The 23,855-nt window shown below is 33.4% G+C and overlaps 4 protein-coding genes across 6 annotated transcripts; 3 read left to right on the top strand and 1 right to left on the bottom strand.

Moving 5' to 3' along the window:
• The first annotated feature begins 489 nt into the window (after nucleotides 1–489).
• Nucleotides 490–3,346, top strand: LOC118047310 (E3 ubiquitin-protein ligase RMA1H1). 2 transcript variants are annotated; one of them, XM_035056566.2, is made up of 3 exons: nucleotides 499–645; nucleotides 2,203–2,391; nucleotides 2,504–3,346. In XM_035056566.2, exon 3 carries the CDS (start codon nucleotides 2,532–2,534, stop codon nucleotides 3,231–3,233), a length of 702 nt encoding a protein of 233 aa, XP_034912457.1. In that variant the 5' UTR covers nucleotides 499–645; nucleotides 2,203–2,391; nucleotides 2,504–2,531; the 3' UTR covers nucleotides 3,234–3,346. The 2 variants fall into 2 exon arrangements, with proteins under 2 accessions (XP_034912456.1, XP_034912457.1); XM_035056565.2 differs by lacking the exon at nucleotides 2,203–2,391 and having other exon boundaries at nucleotides 490–645.
• Nucleotides 3,347–10,511: 7,165 nt separating this feature from the next.
• LOC118047311 (heat stress transcription factor A-2b) lies at nucleotides 10,512–12,752 on the top strand. Its single transcript, XM_035056567.2, has 2 exons — nucleotides 10,512–11,011; nucleotides 12,191–12,752. Exons 1-2 carry the CDS (start codon nucleotides 10,712–10,714, stop codon nucleotides 12,518–12,520), a joined length of 630 nt encoding a protein of 209 aa, XP_034912458.1. The 5' UTR covers nucleotides 10,512–10,711; the 3' UTR covers nucleotides 12,521–12,752.
• Nucleotides 12,753–16,085: 3,333 nt separating this feature from the next.
• Nucleotides 16,086–18,321, top strand: LOC118047312 (pentatricopeptide repeat-containing protein At4g21705, mitochondrial). 2 transcript variants are annotated; one of them, XM_035056570.2, is made up of 3 exons: nucleotides 16,257–16,395; nucleotides 16,483–16,515; nucleotides 16,849–18,321. In XM_035056570.2, the coding sequence occupies exon 3, from the start codon at nucleotides 16,861–16,863 to the stop codon at nucleotides 18,082–18,084; it is 1,224 nt and encodes a 407-aa protein (XP_034912461.1). In that variant the 5' UTR covers nucleotides 16,257–16,395; nucleotides 16,483–16,515; nucleotides 16,849–16,860; the 3' UTR covers nucleotides 18,085–18,321. The 2 variants fall into 2 exon arrangements, with proteins under 2 accessions (XP_034912459.1, XP_034912461.1); XM_035056568.1 differs by lacking the exon at nucleotides 16,483–16,515 and having other exon boundaries at nucleotides 16,086–16,395.
• A 1,936-nt stretch (nucleotides 18,322–20,257) lies between these two features.
• Nucleotides 20,258–23,818, bottom strand: LOC118047314 (monothiol glutaredoxin-S17). Its single transcript, XM_035056571.2, has 3 exons — nucleotides 23,522–23,818; nucleotides 23,358–23,432; nucleotides 20,258–21,758 (listed from the first exon to the last, which is right to left on the bottom strand). Exons 1-3 carry the CDS (start codon nucleotides 23,690–23,692, stop codon nucleotides 20,526–20,528), a joined length of 1,479 nt encoding a protein of 492 aa, XP_034912462.1. The 5' UTR covers nucleotides 23,693–23,818; the 3' UTR covers nucleotides 20,258–20,525.
• Nucleotides 23,819–23,855: the final 37 nt, after the last annotated feature.

Raw genomic sequence — 23,855 nt, 5'->3', positions numbered from 1 at the left:
AAATAATATATATGTTTTTTTAAAAAATTTATTTTCCACATGGTATATCAAATATATAAAATAAATATTTTTTTTAAAAAATTTAACTCAAAATAAAAATAAAAAAACAAATGAATGAATTGTGTTTTAAGAGGTGTTTATGAATATAGTAATGATTGCTTTTTAAATTATTTTTTATTCAGGAATGTATAAAAAAATTATTTTTATTATTTTTTAAAAAATATTTTTAATATCAATATATTAAATTAATTTTAAAAATAAAAAATTTTAATTTAAAATAAATAATAAAAAATTTAAAATGTTTTTTAAAATACTCTGAAACATAAAAACAAATATCCAAGTTTAAGTGATGGCGCCACGTCAAATTAAAAACACCGAGCGGGACCCACACACGTCAAAGCGTCTACGTAATAATCGAAAAAAATAAACAAGTATAATCTTAAACCAAACGGACGTTGGATTCCCTCTTATATATATAAACCCCACCCCGGAGACTATGGTTCATCAATACCCTTCGCCAATCTCCTCCCCGCTCTATCTCTCTCTCTCTCATCTGCAAAATTTCCATTGAAGCTTACTCGAAGCCTCTCATTTTAATCAAGCCAAACGAACACACTGTTATTTTATCTCTAATTTCCTTTTCAGGTAATCTTTAGTTAATTGGTTATAGGCTTCTTTAGCTGATAATTTTTTTTCTTTGTTTCTTGTGCTTCATTTCTTATACTTTGTTGTATGTTTTGATTCTTGACTTGTGATTGTGGCATAGATCTTGGATCACTATCTTTTGTTTTTGGTTGATTGAAATGTATAGTGAATTTTGTTAGGCTTCTAGGAAAGAGGGGGTAAAGGCAAGGAAAATGAAGGAAAACAGCTTAATGAGAGAGGAATGAGATTTGATTTATCTGATTTTCAATTTTTTGTTAGTGTAAAAGTGGCAAAATTCGCTTTAAAAGTGGAAGAATCGCACAATTTTTAGGTCCAATTCGACTCTTTTTTTTTTCTTTTCTTCTTAGCCATCTTTGAGAAAAACCCCTACAAAATTTTAGATTTTGTTTTTGATATGGTTAATTTCACAATTACTTAGATGTTGTTTCCAGGTTCCTTGTTGATGCTAGTGATCACCTTTACTTAGAACCAACTTTTTTTTTTTGAAGTTATTGCTATCTTTCTAGTTCATGGGTTCTAGAAAGAATTTTATTTATTTATTTAATTTATGGTAGCTTTTTCTGTCATAGATTATAATATGATTTAACAAGAATCCAATGCTTGGATATTTTTTTTTATTTGACTCAGCTTTTATATATATATATATAATTTTGAAGGGTCAGTGCCTGGTCAGTTTATATTTTAATTTTTTCCATGATTTACCAGTTCCAACCTAATAAACTCGACACATGATTATTTAATTAATTAGATCTTGGTTTAAATGAAAAATCGTTTTACTGATTATTCAATCCTTCGTTGTCACTTTCACTGGGCCAACTAAAAAGAGATTTAGATGAATTTACTTTGTGCTTGAAGAAGATTAGTCAGAACTTGGACTTTAAGGCATGCGATATTGAATTCTGTAATGATTTTTTGTTGCGTGGGGAACTGCAACTTCTCTTCCTGATCTTATCTGTGTTCAACTTGTTCTTCATGCCTTATTTTTTTGTCTTTGAAAAGTTTGGTTTTTTTAGTATGTAAGTAGTTTGTCTTCCTAGGATTTAGAAAGCGGTGCTTATCTAGAATGTTTGGATTTTGAACGTCTCTATATTCATTGTTGAAGGAACTGTAGAAAAGTGGCCTGAAGCTTCTTACTAGATGGTCAAAGTATATGTTTAAGCCATTTACTTCATCCTTGTTTTTTCAAGAAAAATGAATTTGGAAGTCGTAAAACGAAATTTCACCAAGAACACTAGAGGCTGTTTGTCCTTCGGCTTCTGTTTTTTTGATATATTTTTTTTAAATATTTTTAGCTTGAAAAAATATTAAATTGATGTTTTTCTATTTTAATTTTAATGATATAAAAATGAAATAAAAAAATGTATTTTTAAATGAATTTTTTTAAGTAACACCCTCGACTACAGTCCCAAACTTCCCAGAAAAACAATATTGGTTGCGGGAATGCATATGTTTCACATGTGTACTCAAGTTGTAAATAATGTCAGATGAGTCCTTATCTGAGGAGTCATTGACGCTTCTCCCCCTTCTGTTTTGTAGATGGGGCGCTAGGTGGCCGTGGGGATTTTTGGTTGATGCGTTTATTAGTCTGAGTTAGACACATAATTGCTATGAACTTAATGCGGCTGTTGGCATATATCTTGTGTCTATCTATATTTTTTATATGCTTATACACTCAAGTGGTATCTTTACTGGTTCTTTATTCTTGCCCAGTTCCCCTTCCAAGTAGTGAGTTTCAGATTGTGTATTAATGGAAGTTTATAAGTTAGTTTGGTGCTTCAACTTGGTTGATGAGGGAAAATTGTTACTGATCTGGTTTGATTTCTCTTATCTATTTCAGAGTTAAAGAAGGACGCGAGAATACATCCATGGACTTTGAGCGATATTTTGCCCAGGGATGGAAATCAGTTTCAAGTGCAGCAGCCGACTCCGAAAGTTTTAGTGGCTGTTTTGACTGTAATATCTGTTTCGATTTTGCACATGAGCCAGTAGTCACCCTCTGTGGCCACCTCTACTGCTGGCCCTGCATTTACAAGTGGCTCCATGTCCAGAGCGCCTCCCTTGCCTCTGATGAGCATCCGCAATGCCCAGTATGCAAAGCTGATATATCTCACGCTACCATGGTCCCCCTCTACGGCCGTGGCCAAGGCTCAACTGAAGCTGAAGGCAAGGCACCGTATAGTGGTATGATCATACCTCCCAGACCATCAGCTTGTGGTGCTCGAGGTGTCATGTCGAACACATCTAATACCGGCCAGCGGCTTCCATATCGCAATCCTTACCAGAGCCATAACTACAATTCTAATCCATATGGCAGTTTCGAAGAGGCTTCCCCATCACCATTACTTAACCTTGGAGACCCTACGATGACTGGTTTGCAGGAACCAGTTGCTGGGATGTTAAGGGAGATGGTTTATGCAAGGGTTTTCGGTGCATTTCCAAGCTCATATCACTTGACGGGAACTAGTAGCCCCAGGATGCGAAGGCATGAGATGCTGGCAGCCACGTCATTGAACAGAATCTCAATCTTTCTCTTCTGCTGCTTTCTCTTATGCCTTGTTGTATTTTGAAACACAGTAATAGGTTATTCACCATTGTTCATCTGTATATTTTGTGAAGAGCAACGGATCGGAGGTTATGGAACATCTTAGAAAAGATAATATATATGAGCCGATTTTTTATATTTTACTAGAAATACTTGCCGTTTTATCAGGTACATGTGGTTTGATCAGTCATGGTGTGAACCTGAACATTCTTCCATGAGAACTAAAGCTGAATGTGCAGGTTGTCAAATCTGACTTCCACTGTTCCATCGTAAGCTTGCAACGCTATTGATGGATCTCTCTGCTTCCAACTCGATTCATAGTCTTTAGAGTTGAGGTATGTTTGCGGTTCTAGAAGACTTCCTTTGCCTCCTGATGGTAGCTCGGCCTTCTTATTCCCAGCCGGGGACTAGGGAAATAGGGCGGAAGTGTCCCGAGTCCCGAGTCCCGAGTCCCGACCATTATAGGCTCGGTACGCTGAATTGGGCCACTCCTAACGATCCAATTCATTAAACAGTGTTACACAACAAAAACAAGGGTGATAAAAGAACAAATAATGCAGATGCATCTTCCACGAATCAATGTGTTGAGAGCAAGCAATACTTGGACCGAGGTCCAATCCAACTCACATGGTAACTCCTCTGCCATGACGTCTACAGCAATATTTTGCCATTCAATTTGTTCTTCTGCAACGAACTTGGAACGCAAAACCTCTTGTGAGAAGAGTTGTCAGTTGTCTGATGATCCAGACATTTCCTCCAAGACACGTTTTAGATGACCTCACAGTCCCCAATGCCCTCATGTCACGTTGTTATCGCTGGAAATTTGGACCCCAAGAAACGCATATTAATTTGAAGGCTTGTAGGGTTCCGGGCCACGTACGGCGTGATAAACAAATATATATCATCAACGGTGGCGTTGGATGTGTTGAGGGATGGTCAAATGAGGATCGCCTTGGGTTCTACAAGAGGTTCTGAGATTTACTTGGAGTTAGCTACGGCGACAACCTCCACTGCTAGAATGAAAGTCGTTTGCATACAGAGTCTTGGAAAATGAAAGGTATTAATATTATATAACTTGATGATGTTGAAGCTCTTTTGCGTGTTTGAAATAAACTGATAAAAGCTCTTGACTTACTGATCTTTGCTACAATGCTACTTATATGTGTACGTTCCTTTTCCATTTACAAGGATGTAGCTGTCTTAGCCCCTGCTTGCGAGCGAGGACCAAATTCATTTGCTCAAATATATATATTTTAATATATTTTATAATAAAATATACTTTGACAAACTACCATTACCATAAACCCATGGAGATTGTCTCCATTGATCAGTTGATTGCCGGTGTGCACAGCTCCTCATCCCCCCAATATAGCACAGCCCATGTAATTACTGGCAGACACAAGAGGGCCCTGGCAAGGGCCCGACCCCTACAGGGATTTTTTTTTACAGCCCTCTCCTTAATGATATTTATAGTTTTAGTCAAAAAGATTTTTAAAAAAGAAGAAATTTTAGCCCCCCTAGAATAATCCAGTTCTCAACCCTTTCAACCCACTTGCCAATAAAAACACTTTTTATATATATAAGCAACTACACCCACAAGTTATCGTCAACACCAATCACAACAAATTCAACATAACCAATTAAACACAAATTATAATTTTATAATGAAAGAAACTCAATTGTTAAATAAAATAATTCATTACACTAAACAATCTCAATTTGATAATATAATGTAATTGCATCTAATAAATTAACCATATCACTATGGTGTATGATAAACAACCTCATTCTTCTTTATTAAAATGTTTAAGCACTAAACCTCTTAACCTTGTCAAGTGAAGAACTACATGGTGAGAACCAAGTATTGAATGCATAAAAAATAATATAATGAATCACGATCATAACTCTCAAATCCTGATCACGCATTAAAAAATTCACATGATATATAACAAAAGAATATATCATCATTTATTATATATAAATAAGATTTTTATTGTATGTCACAAAAAAACTAATCCATACCAATTTATTATATCTTGGTGCATGAGCTTCATAATTATTCGGATTACATATTGGTTGATGCGGAGGATCACATAGACATCTCGAAATATGCTTATATGGTGGTGTAATACATCATCTTATTATATATGTTCACGTAACAAGAAATATAGAGATTTAACTCAATAAACAGATACTGCTTTCTAAATATATGATCTATCCTTGCATGCCAAACATTGATATATTCTACATGAATCATTGACTAATCATTATCCTTTTAACCTTGACGATTAACAACACGCAAGTCATAAATTATATCAAAATCATCATAGATGTGTTGATGCAATCCAAACTACCACATTATATCTAGTCAGGGCAATACATCTTAACAATGGTAAAATAGTGCATTGCACTTTTAGCCATAAATCATTGCCATTCATGCAGGGGCGGAGCAAGGAAAAAAAATTAGGAGGGGTCAAATTATAATTTAGAGGAAGCCAATAAAAAATTTCACTTATTTTTATTAAATTTATACATATTTACAAAGGGAGGGGCATTTTCTTGCAGAGGCCGGGGCCCCTGCCAGCCCCCTCTCCCTCCGCCACTGCATTCATGCATAACAAAGAAACTCTTGCTATCAATTTGTCGACAAACAAAGTCCATATCACATATTAATGCATAAATTAAATATATTAAAAATTAAAAATTTCCCATATAATAGAGGAAGGAGGTGAATTATACTTCAAATTGGTTAAATAAAGGTCTTGTGGGTGCATGTGGCGGTGGCGAGAGAGCCTTGATGTTGCGGGTGGAGAAATAGAGAGAGAATCAATGGCGGAGATAGAGAGAGATATATTATGTTGGTGAAGAGCGATGAAAAGAGAGATTGAGAGGTGTAGACTGCAGGTGACGTTAAGGAGGAAGGATAAGGAAGAGGAAGAGGAAGAGGAAGAGAGAAATAAGGGGGGAAATGGTTTTGAAATCTCAGTTTGAGCAGCCGTGCATGGACACCAAGCATATATCAATAGGCCGGTGATATAGTGCTTGCGTGATTGCATAGGGCGGTGCTACATTGGAAAATGTTTGATAGTTTGGGAATGTTTTTTGCTACTATGCTAACGTGGAAAAACAATCCATGAGTGAACAATCATGCTTTGGTCTTGGGGCCTCACATTTTTTCTGGCCTAAAAAAGCATTGAAAATAGTATGACGTGTCATCCTCGCTTTTATTTTTTATTTTTTTAAAAAAATTAAGAGGCCCTGTTGCTAGCCGGGCCTATTATTAATGGTCTAGGTGCACATGCCTAAACGCACTCGTCGTGCTTTTAAAAAAACAATTTCTCATATATTTTATTATTTTTATTATTTAATGCATTTTTAATTCCTTATTTTTTTTTAAAAAAAATACAATATCACCATGTTTCATCAATGATCTATTTTTTTTATTCAATTAAAATAACAATCCTTATTTTGCTTAAAAAAATTAGGCTTGCTTTTGCCATCTCAGTCTCGTGCTCCTATTTTGATTATTTTTTTTTAAAAAAAATATTTCACACAAATATTTTTTAATAAGTTTCATTATAATATATTAAATGAAAAATAATATGAGGGACGAAAAAATTATTAAATTTAAAGACATGCATGACCGAGTCGTGAATTTGACTGATTAGCTTGAGTTCATTTTGTTTTTTTTAATTAAATATTGTTTTTTTATCAATTGCATTCTTCAAAATTTAGTTAATTAAGAATTGAGTTTTTTAATTTTTTTATAAGATTATCTCTCGGGTTTTGCAAGTCAACTTAGATGAATTCAATATATTGTTGTCTTAATATTAAATAAAAAAATTGTTTAGTGTGCCACTATATCAATTATTTATATATAAAAAATCTAATACACGGTAGATTTTGAATTCATAACTAAAATTTTATTAAAAAAATATATTAACAAAGCCTATGCATTTAGTTTTTGGTGTTTAAAAGAAATTTTATTTTAGCTCGTAACTTAGAGTCAACCAATCGTCTTGTATAAAAATATTGCGTGTTAGAATATATATTTTTTTATGAAACTATGACAAAGATAATGGGAGGACATGTCTTTCCATAAAATAGTTTGTATTTCTTTATACTTTGCACAAAATATACAGTGATATTTATATTAAATATATGTAATGATGCTGGGATTGGCTATGATCGCGAGGCCTCAAGCATCTTTATAAAGGTCAGAAATGTGAGGACCAGGCAAAATAACATGAGATAGCGAACATGTGATTCTAGCTGACAGTAGATGTCCAATCCTGCCCTTACTTGGACTTGTCAACTCAGGTTCCGTATGTGTCTCAAACTGTATTTATAGTTATTTTGAAAATATTTTTTTTATTTAAAAATTTATTAATATATATTTTTTATTTTAAAAAAATTATTTTTAATATTAATATATTAAAATGATATAAAAACATAAAAAAATATTAATTTAAATTAAAAAAATAAAAATTTTTCAGATTTTTTCAAAAACATTTTTAAAATATAAAAACAAGTAAATTTTTAGTTCTCATGTTTATGGGAGATTGAAATAGAAAATTTAATTTGGGTTGATTTGCAAGTTATTTTGAGGATATTTTTATTATTGAATTATTAAATAAAGAATTAATGTTGAGTAGATTAAAAATGGAATAACAACCAGTATATTTCTATAATTGTTTTACTATGTTAGATTAGTTTTGAAAAGCTATATTAAATCTCGTACTTGGCTAATCTGATAACAAAAGATAAACCTTATTGTATAAGATATTAGAAGAATAATATTAAATATGTCATCAAACTATTTGAATAATATTAATTTTAAATTTAACCCTCTCTCTTTTTTTTTTTTAATCGATTTGACCATTAAAATATTTTAATTTTTTAATTAACCACTTAAAAAAAGGTTGAACTTTTTGTAAAATGAAGTTATTTCTTACAAGAAAATAGTATAGATTAGATCAAAATTTGGATGAAAGTCGTAAAATGAATGAAGTTTTTAATTGAGGATTTTTGAAAGTTTAATGATAAAATTAATATAAAAATTATTTGATAACATCTATTGTTAGATGGTGTTTTTTTCTCTCTTAAATATATTAAAATATTATGTTAAAGAACCATTTTAATCCAATAACTTAAGTTGTTAGATGAGGTTTCGAGATTTAATTTATATTATTTTGTAACACATCCTCTCAAGTGAAAGTCATTTGGACTTGAAACTTGTATATATTCATATTATCTTGTGTTTAATTTTTATTAAATAAATAAATAAATATTGTGAGATTCGAACTCATAACCGCTTAGTTATTAAAACTATGATACCATATAAAAAAATATTTTAATTCAATAACTTTAAATAATAAAAAAAATTTTAAAATATAATTTATATTATTTTTTTTAACATGCAAACCAGCACAGCATTCTATTGATAGTCATTCTTCTAGCTTTTATTTGGTTGCCATAATTCCTGGTAGAAGATTTTCTCTGCCGTGCCAGAACTTGCTGTTAGCAAATTGCTTTTTAAAATCGACAAAATATTCTTTGAATAAGGCATGACCGTATTTTCTCTCGACGTGACAAGGATAGGATGAAAAAGAGAGAGGGAAAAGCAATGAGGAAAAAAATGAATTCCTTCTCTCGTGCTGGTTTGAAATTGATTTTTTTTAAAAATTTGATTTTTTAATATTTTTAATTGTTTTCATAAATTAATGTTAAAAATAAAAAATATTTAAAAAAACAATGTATACAATTATACCGCAATTCCATGCAATTAAATCACATTTTGCATCAGTCAACACCTAACCACATCAGTAGTCAAATCGAGTTTGCTACCACCTCCTCAGGAAGATTCTAACAATTCCATCCATCCATTCATCATCGCACCCCTGAACATTAATTATGGCGTAAAAGAGAGTTTATTTTTGCGTTTTAATTTGTTTTTTTTTAATATAGTTTAATTTATTTTTTATTTTAAAAATATTAAATTAATTTTTTATATGTATTTCAGGATAGTTTTAATATTCTGATATTAAATATATATATATATATATATAAATTATTTTAATATATTTTCAATTAAAAAAATTTTAGCAACATAATAAAAAAAACACTTAAATTTAAAATTCTAACTAACAACTCTTTGTTCAAATTCTTGATAGAAGGATGAGAATTTAAAAATTCATCTGTAATTCATAACCCTTTCCATCATTTACTTGGAATTTTATTTCCTTTTACAGTGAGGAACATCATGGATAAGATTAAATCTAATTCTTTTATTTACAAACAATAAATCATTTATATTAAAATTATGAGATTTATAAGAATGTATATTGTTTCTTTCATTCCAAATAAATTACCAAAAAACATATTTCTCTAACATGTTTTTTGAGTGTTTGTTCTTTGGGTACTTTTTTTTTTTTTTAATTATTTTTCAATTCAAAACACATTTGATATTTTTTTAGATAATCTTAATATACTGAAATTAAAAATAAAATAATATTTAAAAAATATATTTCTTAATAAAAAAACATCAATACAAAACACATCACTAGGCTCTTGATATTAACTTTTTAGTCGCGTCCTCTGGTTTCTCGATATTGGAATTGGATAAATGCAGTGATTAAAAATAATACAATGAACTACTACAGCTCAATAATGGCGATAGGCAGACAAAGAAGCTCGCCAGACACTTTACCAGCCCTTCTTTTGATTTTGCAGGTTGACCTTAATAATAAATGGTAATTAATTCACCCTAATCATAGCCGTCCAATGCTATCCATCTGATTAGTATTGTAGAGTCCATCCTTCAATCAATAGAATCAGAAACTTATTTTGTTGTCTTATCGTGAAAAAAATTGCAAAAACCCCTCAGCACAGCTGCGTAGAATGAAATCTATGGGCTGCTCTCTAAAGGGGAGAAATTAGGTTCAAGTAAACAGAAAGTGTGAAAGTACTTGGCTTTTTATATATATATATATATATATATATATATATATATATATATATATATATATATAAGGGGAGAAAAAGAAGGCTGGAATTTCCACCGTATAGACTATAGTTTTGCCACTCCAATCGTTTGGCTACACAATGTTTCTTTTATTATTATTATTATTATTTTATTGTTTCAAGGCAGAATATGTATAGTGACTTTTGAAGGGATAACGTCTACAATTTAGAAAACGAGAGACATAAATTCTTGCCACTATTATTTTATTGGAAGAAATTGAGAACAAAGCAACAGGAAGGGATCTCCAAGAATGGTTGCCTTCCGATATAAGAAGAAGGTTACATGCACCTAAAGAAAACAAAAAGGTAAGAAAAGACTAAAAAAATCTAAAAGAAATAATAGAAAAAGAAACAGTCCACCTTCCACGGTGGTTTCCTAGCTAGAGGGTGTTGATCATGATATATATTACAAGTAGAAAGCCTCCCCATTTAATAAGAAACCTCCTGGATTCCATAAATATATTCTAGCTGAGCCAAAACATGGCAGCCAACTTACTGCAGCTTGATCCAGGCACAAGAAGCAAGAACAGTTCTTCAAGCAACATCAAGTCTCCGAAGACAAAATGTCCTCCTCCATTTTTATCCAAGACTTATGACTTGATAGAAGAAGGAGGTGCAGATGGAGTTGTCGATCATCCTCATGGCAAGAGAATTGTTTCTTGGAATGCAGAGGGAGATGGGTTTATAGTATGGTCTCCAGCTGAGTTCTCAGAGCTCACTTTACCCAGATACTTCAAGCACAACAACTTCTCCAGCTTCATTCGTCAGCTTAACACCTATGTGAGTTATCGTTATTTACATGCTTTCATCTTTTAAACATTCGATCCTACCTTTATCATCAAATGCCAAAAGCTCTCCTGTTGTTTCGATTTTTTTTTTTTAATTTATGGCTCACTAAACAGTATCATTCCTTTAAACACAAGATAACAGGAAATCAATGAGTAGAATACTGTTTATCTCCTTCTTCTGCGTGATCTAATCCATGTTAAGAATTGTTGATGAACAATATAAATTCCCATGATCAGAGGTGATATAGATTGTTCATCTTTGACTGCTTTAAGGAATATTATTGAATTCTCAAAGTATACGGTAAACAATGGACTCCCACGTACTAAATTTACTATTGTTGTATAATTAACTATATAATATGGAGCATGCACTGCTTTATCATGTGGGTGGGTGAGCTACAATTTATTCAAGAATGTTTTGATATGGATGAAGATATCTTGATTCCTTCCATACTTCAGTCATGGTGAAGAAAATGTATTAAAAAAAGAAATACTGAGTCAAAACCTGAGATATTCTGATCCACAAGTGTCAAAATAATCACACTGCGTATCGCCTTAAGCGATGACTTTTCCAGGGAGCAAGCCTGGACTTCAACTCATGTAAGCAAGCATGCACCACAAGCTGTGTCATACTGTTTTTATAATCTATGTATGAGGCGGAACCTTTCAAATCTTACAAAATTCTTGATCTTCATGACAACGATGTGTTTTATTGCTAGGCAACTAGTAAAGTGGCAAGTTTTTGTTGAGTTTTTAATCTGTCGAGGGTAGGAAATGTTAGAATTTCGGATAAAGCAAGATAATGTCAAGGCAAGGTGTATCAATGACCCCCTCCCCCTCCCCCTCCCCCTCTCAAACAAGCTACTGTGGATTCACAGGGATTGCGTTAGGTTAACATCTTAGGATAAAAAAATACATAAAAAACATATTTAAGTACGAATGGATGAAGACAAAGATATGAAAATGAAATTATTTATGTGATAGTTTTGGAATATACAGGATTTATTCTCCCTATTCCAACGTCTCTTCCATCAATTGACAGTAACTAGACATCACCTTGCTGTTTGGAGTTGGTGATATTTGCATCTTGTGCTCATACACAAAGTTACGCTCAAGTCTTCATTGTTTTTCGATTTTTATAGTGAATCTAAAAATCTAATTCAAAAGGCAGGGATTCAAGAAAACATCGTCGAAGCAATGGGAATTCAAGCATGAGAAGTTCTTGAGAGGGAGGAGGCACATGCTGGTAGAGATCCCTCGGAAGAAATGCGAGCCTAGCACGTTCCCAGCATATCTAGAGGCTTCTAATCGAGAGAGTGCAACGCTTGCCATGGAAGAAACTGATCGTTTGATACTAATGGAGGAGAACAGGAACCTTAGACGAGAGAAAATGGAACTAGAAATCCAAATAGCCCAATTCAAAGCTCTAGAAATGAAGTTGTTGGATTGTCTTGCTCGAGACATGGGAAGCCACCAGAACAAAACTAGGAGGCTATGTTAAGGTTAATAGAGAAACATATGTTTAGCAATGGCCTCCGTGGGTCCCTTCTCATAAGCTCCTTCCTTAATGTGTAGCTCCCCTCCCCTAAATTATTGATAATTAAAAGCACACAGAGAGAAAAACAAATATTTGTGTTAGTGGTGGATTTTGTTTTAATGTTTTTGTCTGGTTCTGTTTTGCTTTTCGACAGCTTTTCTAATTTATATATTTCGAAGCGTCTTTCCTTAATTAAGCTAATCTGTAACCATTAATTAATAATGAGAGCACCTAAACTCAACTTATCTTACGAATTACAAAATTAAGTAAATTTGATCGGATAATTTTACAAGGTATTTTTAAAGGCACGCCTAAAAACTTAGTGACAGTTTTATATTGCGTTTTTACTTGTATTTGTGGGTATTTGCCTGAAAAAGAAAAGAAATTAATATTTTATTAGTATTTTTTTAATAATTTTGATATATTAATGTAAAAAAATAATTAAAAAAATATTTTAATATATTTTTAAATAAAAATTACTTTTAAAAATAATTTATATCACAATATCAAACACATATAAAAACCCAGCATATAAAGCAAAAGCATGTGCCTATGCAAAATAAGGCTTTACTTTCATCGTAAAATATATATAATTATCTATATTAAGTAAAAAATATATAAAATGATAACAAATTATATAATATAATATTGCAACTCTAAATTTTACTACATTAAAAAAAAAACTAAGAGGTGTAATTGTTTTACTATATAATTTTTATTATATCTATAGATTTATTGATATCATGGATTAAAATATAGTAAAATGGTGATTTTATCCTTGTTAATATTGCACAAATGGCTTTTAAAGCTGGGGTATGCAAAATAATATGCATTAGGGTTAGTTTTGACTTTGTTTATTTTATTCGTAAAGTTAAATTACCATAAAGCCCTTAGTGAGAATTCTCTTTGCCTTGGACCATTGCGTCAAGGGGTACTGTTTTTATCTTTTCACTTTGGGTTTTCTTGTAGTTATTGGGTATGGCCAGTTAGTTTGATATTTTTACATAAATAAATATTTTTAAATTTAAAAAAGATGATTTCACGCGGGGTGACGCAAGTGCACATGGGTTCTCTCATGGTTTGTTTACAATGTCATTCGGTGGCCAAACTATAGCTTCCACAATGACATTTTAATTTATATGGTATCACTTTCATTCCTGAGCGGCACATATTACAAAAATATATCAGGTTTTGCGTTAACGATTGTGTATTTTATTCCTTTTTTCTTTTCTCTATCTTTCTTGGTTTTAGAGCCAACCCCACCACATTTTCAAATCCTATGAGTAGGATCATGCGAATCATATGACTTAAAAAAAAATAAATGAAGCTCAATTTCTAAAACCCTAAAACCTTATATGGATATTTTGATACCCATTTAAATCTACTAAACTATATACTTTTTTGAACTTGTATTTCAATAATATGTAAAGATTATCAGTTATGATTTTATAATTTATTTAGGAAACCAATGTATTGTATGTGTGTAAATCACAATAAAAAACGAATAAATAAATAGAAAAATCAACATTTTTTTGAAAGATAATAACAAGAGTTTCATGTAGACCGGAAACAGAGTGCCTTTGAATTAGGTTTAAGTGACTGGACATCGCTCCCTCGAAACCTGAAAAGCGACTTGCTCCTAAAGCCTAGCGCATGAAAGGCGCCCTTTAAACAACACTGAATTGACATGAACCAGAAATTATGGAGATTTTATACGTAAAACCTTCCTTTTCTCTCCATTTTCTTAATGTGCCAACAAAATAAATAAAATAAGTCAAAAGCTTCATCTTGACTTTCAAATCCTTGCATGCTAAATTTCTCACGATGATCCAGTTCAGCTTTTCTCCTTGAGAGCGAAATGGCAAACCAAGAGAGAAAGAGGAAGAAAAAAAGATATGTTAGGTTAGCTAGTAAAACCATTGCCAATTTTCTTTTTTCTTTTTTTGTAATAATCTTGTTACTGCAAAATTATACACCATACAATATAACTATAGGACTTTTATCGGTACTATATTGTTTACATTACGGTTTATAGCAGAATTTTCTTTTTAGAGCCTTGACAATCTTGTTTTTTACACTTCAATCATTAAACTTTATTTGATTTTAATCTCATCATCTCAAGTTATGTTTCCATGGTTTTATGTTTTGAAATTTAATTCAAATTGCATACTATAGCATATCTGATGTGTTATAGAATATTACGACATTAAATTAAAGATCAATATTTATAAAATAGAATTTTAACTTATATATTTTTTAAAAAATTAAACAAAGACCAAAATGAATACAAAAACACTCATCCGTTTTCATTTTTACTTGCTCAAAGGACTTGGAAAGAAATTATTTTGATCCCTGAAGTTTTTGCTTTGGCATTTTTTGGGCTGCAATATATTAGGTTTTTGCTTTTTTATCATAAACATTAACATTTCAATCCCTCGAGGTTGGGGAAGATAAAAAGTCTTTGAAAAAACAGAGAGAAGATATAAAGTGTTTAATTATTCACATTCCAACTATTGTGATCTTGACATCAATGAGTTCCTCTTAAAAAAGATAATTAAATAAAGATGGTTTGATCGTTTAACCATGTTGAGAAAAGTAGGTTGGGGCTCGTAAAGTTTTTTTTATTTTCAGTTTTTTGAATGATTAAAGGTTGTTTTTGAATTAATAATGAGTTTATTAAGGTTCATATGATGTTTTTAAGGTAATTTTTGGGGTCTAAAAATTACAGCCTTGATTTTTTGGTATATATGTTTAGTAACTGAGAAATGGCATGACAATGACAATTTGTCTACCAAGATAGATGATTTGTCACCTATTCGATTAAAAGAATTCTTTCACGAACGACAAGTTGTTCTCTTTTTTTAAAAAAGAAAGAAAGTAAAGGCTAGGTGCACCCATGCTTTTTCATTTTAGGCAAGGTGATCTTTTTTTATTTAATTTAATTTTTTTAATTCAATTTTTAATTAATTTTATCTCTCTTATTTTTTAAATGTTTTGGTTTAACTATTTTTTAAAATAGAAACTAATAATTTGTATGGTTCTATAATTTTATAATACCTTAAAAAGTATTTTAATTTATATTTTTTTTTTTTTTTAATTTTAGATAAATAAATTATATTTGCATAATGCATTTATAAGACCAATAATCATATTTACTTAACAATCACATTAAGCCTCTAAGTTAAATAAAATAAAATGTATAGAATGAAAAAGACCAATTTATTATATTAAATACATACATTATATTTTCATTTCTCAATTAATAATCCTAGAAAACATGTCCATAAAACCAAACTCTTGTATTAAAAATTAATTTGGAATCCTCCTTCAATATTGGGCTTCTTTATATGAAACAAATACTTCCATTAAAAGCCTGAGATTACATGAAGAACCTAACTTTACATTGGGCTTCAAGAGAAATGGGTCAAAGAAGAAATGCTTCAAAACAAGCCCGAGAAAGCCCATCCAAGTTCTAAGACCCATTTCTATTAAACCCCCACCGGCAATGAACAACAGCATTTCCTTTACCTTCTCACTTGAAAATAAAAAATTAAAGAGTTTCCCTGTTTCTCTTATCCTGCAAAAACCCAACAATGAACACAAAACTAATCTCTAAAACCCTAATCCAAAATCAAAATACAATCATTACAAGATCTTACTACACTAACAAAACTAATAAAGCTACCTTGTACTCAAAAATCAGTCCTTTAGGAAGCACCCCAAGTCTGGAGCCTGAGCTTGACAGTTGGGTCCGAAGTGGAAACAAGGTCAGGGTTGCTGAGCTTCAACGCATTATTCATGATCTTCGTAAGCGAAAGCGGTTCTCTCACGCCCTTCAGGTTTTTTCTCTCTGCTTTTTTCAGGTTTTTCTTGTTTCTTTTGTATTTTGTTGATTTGGGTTTTGTTTGGTTGCCGGGAAATTGTAGGAAAGGAACAGAAATGAAGGTTGAACTTTAAAGGTAAATGAAATGTTGTAATTTTGCATCAAAATGAGTTTTTACGGGGAAAATGTAAGGTTATGTATGGATTTTGACCGTATGTGCAGTACAAGCATGCTCTGTGATTGATTATTGGCCTTTTAATGTATCTATCTTTCTTTATGAAAAAACATAGAAATGTTTCCCCCCCTTTTTTGGATAAAAGATGCTATCTTTATAAATGTTGGCTGCAAATGCTTTTTTTTTTTTAATAAAATTTGCTATCCTTTAGAATTTCTGTAGGGTTTATCTTTGTTCAAGTGACAAATACTTTTATTGTATTGCCTCTTAGTTTGTGGAAATTTGTGGGTGCAGGTGTCTGAATGGATGCATAAAAAGGATATTTGCATATTCTCACCATGTGAACATGCTGTTCAATTGGATTTGATTGGTAGAGTTCACGGGTTTGTTTCTGCCGAGAACTATTTCAATAACCTGAGGGACCAAGATAAAAATGAAAAGACATATGGTGCGCTTCTGAATTGTTATGTTCGGCAACGTGAAACTGACAAGTCCATCTTACATTTGCAGAAAATGAAGGAGATGGGCTTTGCCAAATCATCTCTCACTTACAATGACATTATGTGCCTCTACACAAATGTTGGCCAGCATGAGAAGGTTCCTCAGGTCCTAAATGAGATGAAGGAGAACAATGTTTTACCTGATAACTTCAGCTACAGACTCTGCATCAATTCCTTTGGTGCTAGGGATGACCTTGAGGGAATGAAAAAGATTTTGAATGAGATGGAGCACCAACCAGACATTGTCATGGACTGGAACACATATGCTGTTGCTGCTAATTTTTACATAATAGGTGACCTTACAGATAAGGCCATTGATACCCTGAAAAAATCAGAAGCAAGGCTAGATAAGAAAGATGGAACTGGCTACAATCATCTGATTTCACTCTATGCTAAACTAGGAAATAAGACTGAGGTTTTGAGATTATGGGATCTGGAGAAATCTGCATGTGAGAGGCATATAAACAAGGATTATATCATCATGATGGAATCTCTACTGAAGCTTAGTGAATTTGAAGAAGCTGAGAAAGTGCTTAAAGAGTGGGAATCATCTGGCAATTTTTATGATGTTCGGGTACCAAATACCCTTATTATTGGGTACTCTAGGAAAGGCTTATGTGAGAAAGCAAAAGCACTGCTTGAGAACTTGACTGAGAAAGGAAAGATGACTCTCCCAAACAGCTGGGGCATTGTTGCTGCAGGATTCTTTGACAAACGCGAGGTAGCAAAAGCTTTCAGCTGTATGAAGGCTGCCCTCTGCCTATACGTGGAAAATAAAGGATGGAAGCCAAATCAAAGAGTGATCAATGGCATATTGAGTTGGCTTGGTGATGAAGGCACTGCTGAAGATGCAGAAGCTTTTGTGTCTTCATTGAAGACTGTCATCCCCGTGAGCAGGGAAATGTACCATGCTGTTTTGAAGGCAAATATAAGAGCCGGGAAGGAAGTGCATAGACTTTTGGATGGCATGAAAACTTACAATATAAAGGAGGACGAAGAAACAAAGAAAATCCTTAGCATGATGCAGTAGTAAACCTAAAGCCTTAATGTTATTCCATTGAGAACCACCATAACTTGCTTATTCAAAGTTTCAAACCAAGCTTTTTCTTCTTTTTTTTCCTTGAGAGAACCATGCAACTGTTGTAACAATCCATTTTGTTTGTTTAGTTGCGTTGAAGCAATCGGTGGTTCAAATATCAAGATTATTCCTCTGGAATTGATTCATGTTGTCCACATGAAATTGTTCCAAATCGTGATGAGTTTTATATGCATGTTGGTCTGTGTAATTTAGCCGCAGCTTTACGTCCTTGAACGAAGGCAACCCGCAAATATTTTTTACATACATGCATTAACTGAAGTGCTGCTTGGGATTTGTTGATTCCCTTTTAGTTCATCAAGAATTTAATCTCTGAAACATCTCCTTTTCCAACTGAAGTGGAAGGTCAAAGCAATTGACCTTGTTAATCGTCTCTGTTCAAAACGGGCATGTCATCAGCTTGCCTGTTGTTGCCACGTTTCAACATTTGTAATCAGATTTTGTTCGAGAATTGGGAATGAAATTCACCATGAAACTTGGCATGCACGGGTCGTAAGATGATTACTCTCCTGGAAGCTACCATCATTTACCGGGTGTATTGCTGCTTGTGAAAGAAACCTGCAAGGGGCCTAAGCTCAAATTTCCAAAATCACAGCACACACCTACATCTATCATCATCTCTAGCTAATACAACATCTCCAACGGAAAAAGGAAAGACAACACTCTTGTTCGATTAAGCTTTCCTCAACGCTTTTGTTTGCTCTCTTGCTTCTCTAATGGGAACCTCCGAGGGTGGCCATTTCTTCCAAGAGTTGGAAGAAATCAAATCTAATTGATATGAAATCTAATTGATATTTTATCAAACCCAAATTTATAGCTAATTAAAATAATTCCAATAAAATATTAAATTTTGCAACTTATCAACAATTCAATGCAATGTATAATTTGTTCTAATTCTACCACATTTATACTCTATTGCATGAAATCATCAAGCATATCTGATTATATTATTAGTTGATTCCAACAATCCATAAAAAATTCTTAATTTGACAACTTAGTCAAAATTAAACACAACATATATAATTATTTCACTTCATTTCAACTAACCAAACACAAATACATTGGAACAAATTCTAAATATTTTTGTATGCCTGCAAATAGAAGTTCAATGTGAAATATGTCGATTTTTTAATTTTCTGCTGCCATTCAACATCTTACAAACCTTTGTCAACTTTCGCCACGAAAGAAGGAAAAGAAAAATCAAAGAACCAATCGTTGTATCAACATTTAATTTGTCCAAGTTTCTGGTGCAATCCATGCTCTTATGAAAGGATCTGACCATGTTTATACAAGCCGAAGACCCCAATTACATTTCCACAAAAACAAACAGAACTTAACTCCTGCCCGCAAATCTTCTACGTTTTGCAGAGTAATAACTACTCCTGAAGACACAAACTTAGAATGCATAACGAGTGGGAAAAAATGGTGTAGACACTTATGATTTTCTTATTTAAAAGAAGCGAGTATATTCCCACAATTAATTTAAAATTAATAATAGAAGAGGACAATGCTATTATGAACCACAATTTTGTTATCGGGAGTTAAATCCTGTTTACAGAGGAAATAACTAGGGATTTGCTTTCATGAAGTTGAACATTCGAAGCGATAAGCCAATGCAATCCATTTGTCCACAATGAATTTTACGAGGATCAACTTGACACGGTCTGCTTGCAGAGTATCTGGTTGACTTGGGAAAAGATTTTCTAGTTTGAGGACCAACATCAAGGAAATTTGTCTGTATTTGATTTTTCAGTTGAACTTGCAATTTGGCCGCGAGATGAAACCATCTTTTCATCCGGCGAGGAAAGGAAAGCATGTACATGCCTTGGCCAAGCAGTAATGCACGTCATGTATTGTGAACCCAAAAACACCTTCAGGTTTTTGTTAGGATACACTGTAATCTCCCCTTCTGTTCTAACAATCTATCCCTTTCTCTGCTACGTCTTACTACCAGGATTTACCACATTAAGACTGCATTTAACGAGTATATTTAGACAGAGAGATCAACCCAGCGTGCATGTGAAGAAGATATTTATCCCTTCACCATGATAAGAAACGGGAAAAATATTGCAAGTTGCATGCACTAACACAGCAACAACACTGCGCGAAGGAAAAACCTATAATTCATCCATTGTAAAAGCAATCCAAAACATACTTAATACTTCTTGAGCCACGTAGAAAGCAAAACTTTCATAATATAGCTTAATTCTATGATCTATCAGAAAACCATGGAAGGCATCAGGACATTGATGAGAAAGTACATTGTGCAAATTTCATGCTCGTCACTAAAGTATAACATCAACAGACACCGCTAACATGACTGGAAAAGAACGTTTAGATTTGCCTGGCATTATTTGAAAGAATTGATGTCAACCCTACTCGGATAGGGTAGATTTCAGTTCTCCGTTGTCTCGCAGCTCCATTATAATATCACAACCACCTATTAGCTCACCTTTGTAATAAAGCTGAGGAAAGGTTGGCCAATTTGAGAAGACCTTTAGTCCCTGCCTCACTTCCTCATCTGATAAAATGTCAAAGGACTCAAAACTTACACCCTCCTCCTTCAGGGCATTTACAACTTTGGAACTGAAACCACATCTGGGGGAATCTGGGGTACCCTTCATGAAGAGCATCACTGGTGAAGAAGTAATCAGGCTCTTTATGCGATCTTCTATGGTCTCCTTCTGAACAATACCTTTCTCAATCAAAACCTTCTTAAGTTCCCCACTTTTCTGCATCTCCAGCACAATGTCTGATCCACCAATAAGTTCACCTTTGATGTACAGTTGAGGGTAACTGGACCAGTTGGAATAAACTTTAAGCCCCTGACGGACTTCTTCATCGGTGAGAATATCAAAGGTCTCAAACTTCACCTTTTCCTCTCGAAGGATTTCAACTACCTTCCCACTGAAACCACACTTTGGTTCAGTAGGTTTTCCCTTCATAAACAACATAACAGGGCTTGAATTAACCAGGCTTTCAAGTCTGGAGGTCAAGTTCATACTCAATCCAGTGGATTGTGCAATGCCACCCTTTCCATTTTCACTTCCACTCATTTTTGCCTCATTGGAACCAATAGTATCAATTCCATGGTCTCTGAAAACTTCTTTTAATTCACCACTCTCATGCATTGCAATTACGATGTCACATCCGCCAAGAAGCTCTCCCTTGCAGTAGAGCTGAGGAAATGTGGGCCAGTTCGAGAACAACTTCAACCCCTCACGAACCTCAATGTCAGAGAGGATATCAAAAGTTCCAAATTTCACATTTTCACCCTTCAAAATATCAATAACTTTTCGGCTAAACCCACACTTAGGCTCTTCAGCATTCCCTTTCATGAATAGCATGAGAGGATGAGAGCCAATCAACTGCTGCAATCGATTTTTTAATGCATCACTGAGGCCAGGTTGCACTTGGTTTGCTTGTTGTGAGGAACCATTTTCTTTGTTGAACTCTTTGACTGTTTCAAGAACAGTAGGTCCAGCAGCCATTCCAAGGCTGGCAGGGGCTGCAGGTTCTCCTGGGTTAGCTGAGCCAGCAACTTTAGCAACTTTGTTTGCCAAACTGGAAGGATCTGCACCTTCCAATGTATCAACTGTCTTGCCATCCTGATGAAGAAAATGCATAGAATGGCTGATCAGTATTCCCGATGAGAAAAAAATGTTTTCAAAGGATGAGAAAAGTAATCCATTTATAGGTTGATATACATGCATGTATGTGTATGTGTGAAATCTTGAAAAAATAGAATATCTAATTGAAATTATCAGGTCATTTTCTTCACTTAAGAACACAAAGACGATGGCAAAACCACAACCAACACATAACATAGGGTGACAAAATGCCACTCCACATTGTTAAAGTAAATTATCCAAAGTTATCATTTGAAGTTATCTAATAGGTTTTTAGTACAACAAGGCTGTCATTGAGCTGAATTTATGTCCAAAACTCCAAATGTGATTTGTGAGTCATCTAGTTGATGGGGGTGTTCCATGTTCAAAAAACAGACCAATCAACTCAAACTGAATCAAACCAATTTCATTGGTTTATTTATTAAATGAGCAGCCCTGTTATTTGAAGAAGAAACAGATATGTTAATCAGGACAGCAAGTTGAGTCTCCCTGAACCTGCCGGCAATCAGACTCAAAACTAACCAGATATCAGGTCACCCTAAGTCTCATATGGTTACCAAAGTTTTCCTCCCTCCCCATCTCTCTCTCACATACACAGGCTCTCTTCCTTTGTCTAAGAAAATTTCTAACTATTGATCAGAAAAAGACGAATTGTTGGGTTCAAAGCTTCAAGCTGTATATGCCTAACTAGTGGATGTACCTAGTGTGCTTGCACACAGCAAAGAGATTAGGCCCTTTACGGTGACTTGAGTGCATGTGCTATAAGTCAAGAATTTCTCTGGTTTGCATGGCTGAGGAATGGAAATTGTACATCCATCTACCTGCTAGATGAACAGTCTCAATCCAGCCCATGCAGTTTTACAGGTTTCAGAATGTTTTTTTTAGGAAGTTCCATTACATGATTATGCTAGGTGGGTGGGTTTCGAAAATGAATAGTTTTGGTTTTGAGAAGTTTGGTGAGCTGATTAGCCAGGTGGGTTTCAAAAATGATCCAATGCTAAGCTGCAAACCCAATGAACAATATTAAATAAGTTGGGAGTGATAATGCAGTTTTGATTCATTTGGCCAACTACGAATCTTGTCACAAAACAGCTTAATCCAAAATTTACAAGAGTGTAAAATAATTAGCATCTTTAGTACATGCATCTCACAAATGTCTAGATAGTCTTTCTTAACCCGACAATACTAGACACTACTTTTCTTTTTACACTTCGTACTTACATTCTTCACGAATTTAGTTTTGAATAAAATAAGAAATAATAAACCTGTGAGCTAAGACATCACATGCTGGTCCATTCAATTATCACTTAAGATCATGACTTGCAAATGCGAATTACATAATTCAATACATTGATTCATCTCTTAAATCAGCCAGTATTCAGACATGTTGCGGAATCATAAAAGCAAAACAATCCAAATTAACACAACCAAAACATGTTTTTCTTACAATTCCCTTACATCCTAGATTCCCAATTTTAAACAAACAAAAAACAACAAAACAAACTGGATACTTCCTAATGAAAACAAAGCATCAATGACAACCCAAAAGAGCATACCATTAAAAGAAAAGGAAGGTACCTTCAAGAAAACAAAATAAGGCACAGAAGAGACTGAAAAGGCCTCTGATATCTCTGGTTGCTCCTCTGCTTCAACCTGCAAAACAAAACCCACATAAAAAATTCAATAACAATAACTAAAAAAAAAAAAAACCACACTCACATAGAATTAGAAATACATGTTACCCTGAGAAAGTGGGTCTTGGGGAAATCAGTGGAGAGATGAGAAAAGACTTGGTCCATTTGTTTTGAAGCATCACACCATGTTGCCCAGAAGTGAATGATCACTGCTTCTCCACTTTTGGTTATGTTATCAAGTTCAGCCTTTGATTTCACGTCCTTCACTGACCCACCCATCTTATTTTGATGATCCCAGACAGAAACCACACACTTGCAGAGACAAAAGACAAGTTCCCTTTCCCTTTTCTTATCGACAGAAACACAGTACTTCAAAACCTAGAACTCTCCGCTTCGATTCTCTTTAATATTCTTCTATTTTATTGGTTCTTTTTTTATCAAA

The sequence above is a fragment of the Populus alba genome, chromosome 4 (genome assembly GCF_005239225.2).
Source record: "Populus alba chromosome 4, ASM523922v2, whole genome shotgun sequence".
Classification (NCBI taxonomy): domain Eukaryota; kingdom Viridiplantae; phylum Streptophyta; class Magnoliopsida; order Malpighiales; family Salicaceae; genus Populus; species Populus alba.
The sequence above is the reverse complement of the archived record's forward strand: the minus strand, read 5'-3'. Positions and strand labels throughout refer to the sequence as shown.